The 12,541-nt window shown below is 33.7% G+C and overlaps 1 protein-coding gene across 1 annotated transcript in view; it reads right to left on the bottom strand.

Moving 5' to 3' along the window:
• LOC129756261 (organic cation transporter protein) overlaps window positions 1–12,541 on the bottom strand; it is a 124,257-nt gene that overhangs the window by 15,294 nt on the left and 96,422 nt on the right. The window contains exons 4-5 of the mRNA XM_055753070.1: window positions 4,003–4,177; window positions 2,979–3,124 (exon numbers count right to left, since the gene is read on the bottom strand). Coding sequence (XP_055609045.1) covers window positions 2,979–3,124; window positions 4,003–4,177 — 321 coding nt within the window. The remainder of the gene's footprint in view (window positions 1–2,978; window positions 3,125–4,002; window positions 4,178–12,541) is intronic.

The following is a 12,541-nucleotide window of genomic DNA, read 5'->3' as shown; positions in this document are numbered from 1 at the left end:
ACCTCGGATTAAACGAAATACATTGATAAACCCAATCCTTTTGTTAGTGTTTTGCATATCATTCGGGTGCATAACTCGGTTCTTGAATACATGGATTTTATTTTTCTATTTACCTGGCGTTTCTGGCAAGTTTAGATGTTGAACTTGCCAAAAATGTCAATTGAATACCTTTTTTTTTTAATTTAACCCATTAAGGACATTTTTCCTCAAGATTTAATCCTTTAACAATATATCGCGATAAAACACATTTTTTCATGGATTTCGAACGAAAATAGTAGCTCGGATAAGCAGGGTTCTACTGTATATATTTCGTGCACCGAGATATTTCAATTCAATCCAAAACTGTTAATGTCTCGGAAGTAATGTGACTTACATGACAATTATAAATTTTCTTTTTAAATATTCTTGTACTATACCTAAATTTTGTGCATATTGATTACTGCTTGCATACTCAAAGGCGCTTATTGCGCTCACTGTTTATAATGACTTAATATGCATGATTTTAGAACGAGTAAGTAATTTGCTGTAAGCTGTATTCCTTTCGTAGTTTTTGCATAAGATGTAAAACACCTTCATAAAATGGAAGAAATACGTGGGTTTTTCTGATCAAATGTCTTCCAACAAAAAAAAGAGTACATTTGGTATTTCACAAAAAGAAGAGTACGCCCATATTTCGATCGAAAAAGAGTACATGTACTCTTAAAAGAGTACGTATGGTAACCCTAAGCTAAACTTTTTATTACTTTATTTAAACTTTATTATTATTCACTAAACGCATGTTTTCGCTAAATTTGAAATACCTAGAGCCCGGCTACCTTTTACTCAGCCGTCGCCACATGTATGAAGCAGCCGATAGCTGATCCTAATGGACTCTAAAATTGGTGGAACGATTACTCAGACGTCAGAAAATTCAACACTCAGAGAACTCGAGCGCTTGAAGGCGATAACTGAGAAAATGTTATTCAATTTTTGCGAGGCGGTCGGACTTCGTTTGTTTGCGTGCCACAAAAACTGGAAAATTTACATTGGAAATATTTATTATTACCTTCAAAATTAGTGTTTCTAGATATCAATTCAATTTTATTCATATAACAGGGTACTGTGCCAAAGTTCAAAAGAAAACATTTTCCGAAGTGGTGCAAATTAATATGTCGTCAGAAAAGTCCAAGGAAAAGATCTGCAGGAATTACCAAAAATCATGAACCCAGGCGGTCAATAGCTGCGATGATGGTCCAAACATATTTGCCATAGCTTAATCTAGTACGGTATAATGGGTCCCGGTCCGGATGACGAAACCCAACGGACGAAAACAAAAGTCAATAAGTTTATATGGATTTTTTTTAAATAAAGGTGTAAGCACAATATTTCGAATTTCGTTATTCATCAAATCAACAAATCCATCAATTCAATCTATCAGATCCATTGACGACAACTGAGTAACCGTCACTCTGAATTAAGTAGCTTAAAGTTAGCGATTTTTTGAGAATAAATAGAAAATTGATAACTTATCAAGCGAGGAAGAATGACCTTAATGGATTAAATTCCTATAAAAAAGAAAAAAAACTGATCCAGGACGATCTTCGGGCGATACTGCGTACTCGAATGTTCCAGGTTATTATCAGGGTGGATGCCTGGAATATTTTTTCGACGAACAACATCAGATGGGTATCATTTACTTGAAACAATTCCATGAAGGAACTCACTATCATAGAATATCCAATCGCTCAAGCTGAAGAGGCTTACGTAAGAGAATGACGTATATGACGTTTAATAAAGAAGAGAAATAATCACGCTATTGAAACCTTTATTTTTACACATCAAAGTTGATGAAAAAAAACAGGTAAAAATTATTTTCATACGTGAGTAGCCCTTAGCTATAGGGTAAGGTTTCCTGCATATTTTCACGGACATACATATCTGGACCGGGTGAATTCGGGCATTTAGTTCTAAAATTGTCAACGATAAATTAGGGCTAAATTCGTGCAAATTCAGTCAAAACCTCGGATTTATTGAAAAAAAAATCAAGAAAAAAACACTCGATTTTTTTGACATTTCAGAAGATTTAAAATCGTATTTTGGGCCTTGAATAACCGGTCATGATCATTTTGTTAAAAATTTGCTCAAAAAACTTCGTTTTTGGACGAAAAATCAAACATAATAACAATTCAATTTGAATTTGTTTTATTTGATCTACAAAAATGAGAATAAATCTGGTCAAAATCCTTTTTCAACGAAATCCAGGCAACCGGAGAGAGTCGGAATTTTCCTAAATTTTGTATCAAATATCCGCACAAGTAAAACCGGGCAATCTGGAAACCTTAATAAAGTTTTTTTTTTGCTAGTCTAAGCATCGAAAAAATAAAACAAAAGAAACGCCTCGAAGCTTCCATATGAAGATAATTAATAACCGTTAGTTTTGTTTGTTATTAGACCAGTTAGTTTGTTTTAAGACCATAACGGTGTATTTCATACATTTTTGGGGTGAAGGACATTTTTTTGTAACTGATTTATTTGAAATGGCTCATAGGATTAGGTTTTAAGGAGCCAAACTCGTTGATTTTTTTGTTTTTATAATCGTTTGCTTTATTTTATTTGATAATTTTTTTTCTAAGGATTCTCCATCGTTAAAATTTTCATCACCAGCCATTTTGATTGAATTAGCTATGCGTCTTAACTTTTTCAAATCTCTAAATGTTCTTACTCAAACATAACTATTATGCAAATTTTATTTAAAAAAAAGTTTAATTAGGAGGTCCTTAGAGCCAAAGGTGTATGTAAAACAAAAAATAAAACAACCCCTACTTTATTCGTATTTTTCGTTCTTATATTATTTATCTTAGAAATAATTAAAAAACAACGTGTTTTTGTAGTAAACCTGCCGAATGGCTGCTTAAAAAAATTGAATTAAATCTTTTTTGGCACGAATTCTACCACTATCTGGATATAAATATAAAAACTTGCAAATTCATGAAACTTACCAGCAGCCACAGGTACGGTACGATGATGAGCGCTATTCCTGCAGCGAAGTTTCCGGCACCCACTCCTAGATTTCGCATCGTGGTCGGATATTGGAAGGCAGTGAAGGTGGGAATGATTGCATTACAAGCTCCCACGGCACATTTCACTAGAAACGATGGAAAAGTAAAAAATGTGAATATTTACCCTGAGAATTTTATGTATTTTGTCAGGTGTTCCAAAATGGACTAGTTCAAAGAAATTTTCAATCATGTAGCCTTTCTTTAATCTCACTCTCAGTACTGTCTTCGTATAACTACTTTCAGGTTCTCGAAAGGACACTGACAAATAGAGTAAGTGAAACCCTACAAAAAAAACCTCAAACTTATTCACTTGACAGAGATTTTTTTGCCATTTTTTCTATCTATCTCAGGTAGCTAAACCCCCGTACGATAACGACGACCGGGTTACGTAATTATTTAATTAATTAGGATGGAAGGCAGTGTCACGTTTGTCCCACGAATCTCGCTCGAACAGTGAAAAGGTAAATCACGTTTGTTCAGCTGATCCGATGGATGGATAGATGGGAGGAAAAGTTGCCACCTACACGGTTTTGTTTTATCTCTTTTTGAAAGGGGTTTTTCTTTCTCTACTTCAGATGCTGGAGCATTGCTTTTTATCTTTAGCGGTCTCTTCAATTTTAGTACGAATCTTGATAGAAAAAGACAACTCTCTGGAGCCACCACTTGTTACTTTTTAGCTTGAGAGTACTAGCAGATTACCGAATTGTTATGAAAGAAGCCAGACTATAGTTGAATGTTGACATCTAGATTTTTCTACATATTCCACGTTATTTATGGACGTGACACGATAGCTTACTCCTTGATTTGAAAGTTGTTTTCATTCCAGGACAGAACAAAGTTAAGACTTTCTTCTCGCCTTAAACCTTTCATCTTTCTCTAAGCAACTTTTTATGGGAACAATCTGAGAAGAACAACCTCATAGGAAAAAAACTAATAAAATCTAGAAAAAATTCGTGATACTCACCTATCATGGCCAGCCCGATAATCGCCCAGAGGTTGCCATCCGGGACGAAATTCATCACGATGCAGGAGATGCCGGCAACGACCATGTACAGGAATAAATTAACACGTAATCCGAGCTTCAGCACCACCAAGATGCTCAGGCAGATTGCGATCGATTCCACCGTCCCGGCCAGGATCTGGAACCAAGAATGGAAGGATGGAAAAAAGGGAAGGTGAGAAAGAGACGATTACTTATTGAGTTATGCCCCAGTCAGCAGCATTGGCAAAGGTTCGAAACAGTTGAAAAGTTGTATCTACGTACATATATCTAAGGTTAGTTTTAGGAGTGCTGTTGTGATAGACAACCAGTTCTGCCAATTATTCTTCGATCAGGTGCGATTAGATGTGATAAGCATATTTAATTAGGGAATGGATTAGGGGGACTACTGGAGCGTTAAATGTGAAACAAATTATGGCTGCTGGTTGAAGGGAAACTTTCAGCTATCGATGCAATGTTAGTCTGGATCATGAAGGAGAAAGTTTTAAAAGATTTGAAATTTCGATACAAGCTTGTAATTACATTGTCTGAAAGTTGTAAGCTGAAATTTTATTGATGTTTCAAATATAAGAAAACAGCTCCAAATTCTTTCAGTTTTTTAATAAATTGATTCAAGTCACGTGTCGCGCTTATAAATTCTAATCACATCGTGCATATAATTGAATTATTGGTTCAAACGTATTGCATGGATTGGATGTCATCTGAATCATTTTATATATACATATAGAACTTAATTTATTGCTGATCGGATGATAAGCTGTCTAGTGTTTTATCATACCGTATCACTAAATTAATAAGGCCTCCCTTTCCTAAATATTTGGTGGTTTAACGTCTTTTCCTATTTCCTGGAGTTTGCTCATCTAAATCATTTAGAAATTGTAAGTTTAATTTACGACACTTACAAATCTATATAAATTACTTTTATTACAATATAGACGAAAATGACAAAAATAACAATAATTAAAAAAATTACAAAAATTACCAAATTCATAAAAATTACAAAAATTACAAAAATTACAAAAATTACAAAAATTACAAAAATTACAAAAATTACAAAAATTACAAAAATTACAAAAATTACAAAAATTACAAAAATTACAAAAATTACAAAAATTACAAAAATTACAAAAATTACAAAAATTACAAAAATTACAAAAATTACAAAAATTACAAAAATTACAAAAACTACAAAAATTACAAAAATTACAAAAATTACAATAATTACAAAAATTACAAAAATTACAAAAATTACAAAAATTACAAAAATTACAAAAATTACAAAAATTACAAAAATTACAAAAATTACAAAAATTACAAAAATTACAAAAATTACAAAAATTACAAAAATTACAAAAATTACAAAAATTACAAAAATTACAAAAATTACAAAAATTACAAAAATTACAAAAATTACAAAAATTACAAAAATTACAAAAATTACAAAAATTACAAAAATTACAAAAATTACAAAAATAACAAAAATTACAAAAATTACAAAAATTACAAGAGTTACAAAAATTACAAGAGTTACAAAAATTACAAATATTACAAAAATTACAAAAATTACAAAAATTACAAAAATTACAAAAATTACAAAAATTACAAAAATTACAAAAAATACAAAAATTACAAAAATTACAAAAATTACAAAAATTACAAAAATTACAAAAATTACAAAAATTACAAAAATTACAAAAATTACAAAAATTACAAAAATTACAAAAATTACAAAAATTACAAAAATTACAAAAATTACAAAAATTACAAAAATTACAAAAATTACAAAAATTGCAAAAATTACAAAAATTACAAAAATTACAAAAATTCCAAAAATTACAAAAATTACAAAAATTACAAAAATTACAAAAATTACAAAAATTACAAAAATTACAAAAATTACAAAAATTACAAAAATTACAAAAATTACAAAAATTACAAAAATTACAAAAATTACAAAAATTACAAGAGTTACAATAATTACAAAAATTACAAAAATTACGAAAATTACAAGAGTTACAATAATTACAAAAATTACAAAAAATATTTATTATTATAATTTTAATTTTCAGAATTTCTTTTGATCTCCCCTCTAGTGAACTTTGAGCGCTTCGAGTCACCCTTAATTCAAGTCCAATTGAGCTGAAATTGTGCTCAGCTCAATTTTTTGTGGTCCAAAACACACAATGTTCAAGATCCGTTTGTACAATTAGATGTTGAAACCAGCCTTGTGTACGTGTAAGGTACGTACATCCCAAGTAACACAGGTTCGTGTACTTCAAATTACTGGAAGTGGTATGAATATCTCTACAATATGAGTATTGGGTAAAATAGCCCTACTAGTAGGAGGAAAAATTTGTTGCCTGACGCCATTATTAATCCAAGATAGCGGATTCCGCTTCTTTTTTCATAGCTGTAAATTACTGAAAATCTCATGAAACATCCACAATATGTACCTTGAGTGAAAGGGCTAGACGAATTTCGTTGGTTGACGACATCTTGAAATCAAATATGGCGACATCCGCTCAACTTTAAAGTACTGTAAGTAACTCAAAATCGCATGAAGCTTCCGGAATATGGGTATAAGTTGAAAGGGCTCAACGAGTAGATGTCGAATTTTGCAATCTGACGCTTTCTTGAAATCCAAGATATCAGCTTCCGATTAACTTTAAAAATGCTATGAGTCAAGGAAAATTTCATGAAAACTCCACATTGTGGGTATTGGGTGAAAAGGCTCAACTAGTACAAGTCGAATTTAGCTATCTGACACTATTTCGATTTTTGTTCTTTTCAAACCTGCATATTTTTGGTTACTGCTTGAACTCCCATAATATGGGTATTGGGTGAAATGACTTACAAAGACCTACACCGTCTTAGCCGATTTACGCTCTTCAGACTGAATAAATGACATGAACAACTTAAGATTAACATTAAACACCCAGTACCGAGATGGGAATCGAACCCATGTCATCAGCGGGCCAGCGATTACCGGCACGCTAACCACTCGACCACCGAGACGTACAAACTTTTTTCGGCGAAGACAAGAAGAATTCGGATTGGTGGCTTGCGCTTGAGTTTAAAATGCTGAAAAATCATTGAAAATTAAATGAAACCCCACAATATTCTTAGCTAAGCTTGTTTGACTACTCATATTCACCTTAAATCATTAAGCCCGAAATGCTCTAAATAGTCTTAAAAAATACCACCATTTTCTCATGGTTTCAATAAAAATATAATATTATATTGTATCAAATCATTCAATGCATTTCGAATTTTATGATCGCTGGCGTGGCTAAGTAGAACGAGTTCCACATCGCCAATGGTTGCTACTCCGTGATTGATCGAGGCCATGAATTTTGTACAAGGGCCAAAAGAATGCAGCTTGGGATTAGCAACTCATTCTCAATGCACAAAACTCATGTTCTCCCTTATAAAAAAAGATCAATAACGGCGCCGGCCACGTCCTAGTAGTCAAAGAGGGATGAAGGAAGGATTGTTAGTAAGATACTTTTAAGGATCAACCATAAATCTGTCATTCCAGTTATCTTCAAAAGCTTGTTTTGAAAAACTCTGAAAGGGTTGTTGTAGTAAGGAAGAGGGTTGGATCAGCAAAAATGAATCCCCACAATATTCGTCTAAGAAGTCGAATTTGGTATTCTGACGGTATCTTGAAATCCACGATGATGGCTGTCGCTTAACTTGAAAATACTGTATATCATATTACCGTTCAATATTTATTAAAAAGTCGGCTGAATAAAATCAAGTGCTCGAATCCGCATACATTGTTCACGTCCAAAAATCGTGTCTTGCCTGTACTGCAAGTGCACGTCATAACAATTTCAGAAAACTTGACAGACAAGCCAAACAAGAAACTTGGAAATAAAGAAGATCGCATGAGTATTTCCGCAAGTCATTCGATCAAGAAAGTCAAGGAGTGATCAAGTATCTATCAAACGTGAGGTCCGAAAGTTTATTATTTAACCACAAGCTACCGAAAGTCAGAAGTAAAGTCACCAAGCGACGAAGTTCAGGAACACCAACAATCCACGTGCCTGCACGCCGCTGAAATTATCATCAGAATTCCGATTGGAAAGAAAAAACGTGGCATTCATCTACTCTGAAAGCAGTGGATACGAGACCAAATTAGCCAAGTTCACAATTGTAGACAAAAAGGTAACAATCAGGCATGGAATTTTATTATTATGAAACACCCTATAAAAGCCGATGCAATTTCATCTTAGATCACGGTAAAGAAAGTACGTTGACCATCCCATGCAGTAGAATCCCATAACAACAAGCGATACTGTTACGGACAGCTTAGCGCTATTGGAAACGCTCGTAGGGGTAACATAACATCATATCGTTCAGAACCACACACTTACATATTTCTGTGTTCAGGGTTTTCGTATAGGTGCCGGAACCTCCGTCGACTTCTCTAACACAAAGTACCCGCTGCGTCGTGGACAGGAGTGGAGTGAACAAGGTTGAGATAATAAGCCAAATAGTCCGTCGTTCGTGTTTCGGTTACTGGCCAGTATCGTGCGGCAATATCGGTGTATCGGTTAGCGATCAAACCAAGTGAATTCGTTCAAGGAAGATCAAAAGTGATTTGGTTCGGTAGTGCACTTTCGTTAAATAACGACATCGGAAGTATCGGATTTGAGAAAGCAGCTTTTGGTGATTATTCTTGGGGCGCGTGACGCAATTGCTTTGGCTCACTCTAGGCCATCACAACCCAAAACCAAGTTGAAATGCCGCAAAATCGGATGAAACTGGCTCCCGACAAAAATGAGTTTGAGGGGGTTTTCCCAAACTTGAGAATAAACGTCATTCTCGCAACTTAATTTCGGGGCATGCCATTTGGCTGGGATTTTTTTTGGGATATTTTTATTTCATGACCCACCTATCAAAAGGGATTAGAAATATTTGAAAAAGACCATTTGGTATCCATAAAATAAAATTTATTTCATTAAAAAAAACTTTAAACAATTGTTTGTAATGATCTCGGCAGTGGTACCGATATTATAATATAACTTAAAGAACATTATCTGTTTCGTTCTCGGAGCACATCAACAAAGGTTAGAACCCACCGACTCTTAGCTACTGCCATCGTATAAACGATAGAACTGATAATAGAATTACAATTCTTTTCAAAATCAAATATGTAGTCAGATCTGCCCTTTACGATGCACTTATTGTGATGATCACTACATCAGGAAGGAAACATGTCTTGAATATTTCTATTTTGCTATCTTTCGGAGATTGACACAGATTGAACAGCACTCCCACCTTGGAACCATCCAGCGTAGTGTCTACCGCAGTTTCCGTCTTTAGCGAAATAAAATGCAAATCCACCATTCGCTTCTTCCGGTTCCATTTTCCTTCCTTTGCATCGCCCGGAGGCGGTTTTTAAGCACAAAGCATTCAGGTCTGCTTTGGAGGAGGTTGCATTCGATTGAAAACGTCTGAAAAACTAAGATAAAAATAGAATAAATTACGCACGAGGACCGTGAGAACATCATATTGAAATCTACTTACCAATTTTTTTTCGATACGACTGACTCGTTGGGGAATAAACACAACCTTTCAGAAAACAAAGGGAAATTATTTTGGGGTGGTCAGTTCGAGCTACGAACTTTGATTTTGGTGCATCGACAACACCCCAAAATTAAGAAAGCAAGCTGAACTTGATTTTGCTGCCCTGGCAAAGTCGATTTAGGGTTGTTTTGATTCTGAGTGCTTCACACGGGATAGCGTTACACCTCAAGCTCCAGCATAAAGTGTGCGTGGCGTAGGCCAAATTCGCATCTAGCGAGAGAAGATTGGTGTACTCACCCGAGGATAAAGTTTGTGTGCTATCGGCTATTTACACATCGTGCGGGAGAAATCAACCCAACACCATCAAGAGAAGGTGGGCGTGAGAAGAGTGAGAGTTTTGGTGTGCATAGCCAGGAAAAGTCTGTGTTGGCACACAACTAGCAAGACGAAAGGGGAAAAAGGGGAATTAGCAACTGTCCAATTGGAAACATATTGCAGGCCAAAATCAGCTGGAATTCTTATTGGAAACGAGTTGGATACAGGCTAAAGTGAAGACCGAAATCCTTTAAGCTCATCATCGACCCCTGCAAGTAATTAGATCTAAGGCATCATACTAAAACATAATTCATTTCCTTTGCAAATCTTTTGTTGATAATTGTGGTATGCTAAATCTAAATCTACACAGATGATAATCATTCCATAAGAAATTAAACATTATCGCAATCTATTTAGATAGCTATAAGCTGCAACGGGATTTACAAATCTCGATTAGTAAACGGTAATCACGGTCCGGTCAATAATCACTGAAAATCTTATGAAATTTTAATGAGTGTTTCGCTCATTTACAGCATTTTAAAGGTCAGTGTTTATTTTTTTGATAGAAATAATTTGAAGTAACCGAACTCTGAAGTTGGTTCTTTTTTCATATACTTCCTTCTCCACTTTTGCCACATGATAGTTTATATGAAGAATCTGATGGTATTAGATGGTGCGGGATTTTTTCTGTCAAATTGGATTCTCGCATAAGTCTTAAATCCAAGCAATTTACTATACAATATCTGTAATCTTGAGATTCAACCCAAAAAGTTTGTTTCGATTACACAGGGGAACAGCATTTTTGTTACTTATGTTTTAATAACTGATATTGTAAGATTTTGGCGTCCTGAATTCAAAACATTTCACAGGTTTCGTCTTTCACTTCTAGTTTCGGTGATATGGCGTGTAGAAATTTTTAAATTGTTAAACCAAAAGTTGATTTTAATCAATTTACTACCCTTCATTCAATCAAGGAATCAGATATTGCCATTTTGTGTTCAGTGTGATGCCTTTTTTCAGAAATTTCATAGGCAAAACATGCCAAACATCGAATTAATTGAGAGATTTTACTTCAAATAAGCAATCCACATTACCAAAGTCATAAAATTTTCATGATTCAGCTTTAGAAAGCTTATCCCAGAGGTACCTGAATTAAATTAATAAAATTTATGAAATCTGTAAAAATGTTCTAAAATCAAAAATGTAAACTGTAACATTGACAAATTTGGTTCAAAATTAGTGAAATTGTGAATTTATCATGGTTTTTAAACTTTGCTCATCATCTCAACGCAATGATACGGAACTTCGAATAAAAAAATCACCGTTTTAAGAAAAAAATGGTTTCCCGATAAAATTTAAATAAAATGTAAAAAATCTTTTTGAAACTGGGCACGGAAAAAAATTGCGATGGTTAATTCCATGAAACTTTCAAATGGAAGTAATGACGAAAACTACCATCGCACTGTTTCGAACATAAAAGGATTTTTTTTCAGAAAACTGTTCAAATCTTTTTATGAACCATTGGAAGACTTCCAAACTTTTCATTTTTAAGAAATAAATAAAAGAGAAGTTAAGGATGTTTCTTTTTTGAATAGAAGAAATATTCGCTAAACATTTCAAATCAATTAAAACATTTCAGACATTGAAAAATGATCACTATTTAGTGCTTAACCTATTCAAATTTTGCTGGTATAATCAACCCCAAATTTAAAAAATTAATTATGCAAGTAATTTATCCTTTTTCAGTTTTGTTTTGTCCAAAATTTGTCGTTATAAAAAATTACGTAAAGCTCTGCAAACTATTATTACCTAAATCTTGTTTAAATGCGGCCCACCGAAAAAAAATCAAATTAAAAGTGATCCATTGCTTCAAAAGGTTGCTCACCACTGGTTTACAGAATTTTAAAGCACAGCGAAAGCAGCCATTTGGATTTTAAAATGGCATCAGACAGTGAGATTCGACTTCTTCTAGTTGAATCCTTTCTATCAATACCAATATTGTGGGAATTTTATTCAATTTTCAGTGATTAATAGCATTTTGAACTTTCAAATTCAGCTTCTTCAGCTTCTATTGTGGCGTTTCGTGTGATTTTCAGTCATTCACAGCATTTCATGTTGATTGAAAACCGCCATATTGGATTTCAAGATGGCGCCAGATAATAAAATTCAATTTCTTCTAGTTTAGCCCGTTTTCCAACTACGCAAACTGTAGGGGTTTCAGTTCAACTGTAGGGTTTTTTCAGTGATTAACAGCATTTTAAACTGAAGCAGAAGACGCCATTTTGGATTTTAACATTTACTGTATTTTAAGGTTGTGCGAAAGCCGCCATCTTTAATTTCAAGATGGCGTCAGAAATTTTTGTTTGTTTATTTGTCTGGGATTTTAACACTATCGTGTTATTCATCTCTAAAATGGCGTCAGATAGGAAAATTCGTCTTCTTTTACTTTAGCCCTTTCACCCAATACACATATTGTGGAGGTTGTATGCGATTTTAAATCATTTACAACAATTTAAAGTTAAGCGGAAGCCACCATCATAAATTTCAAGATGGCATCAGACAACAAAATTCGACTTCAACTCATGGTATCATTCCACCGGACATTCGCAACCCATCCCTCATTTATTTCGTTTAAAAAGTCTGTCCTCATTTA

Source organism: Uranotaenia lowii, chromosome 3, assembly GCF_029784155.1.
Source record: "Uranotaenia lowii strain MFRU-FL chromosome 3, ASM2978415v1, whole genome shotgun sequence".
In the NCBI taxonomy this organism is placed as follows: Eukaryota; Metazoa; Arthropoda; class Insecta; order Diptera; family Culicidae; genus Uranotaenia; species Uranotaenia lowii.
Note: the sequence above shows the minus strand (reverse complement) of the source record. Positions and strands in the feature narration are given on the sequence as shown.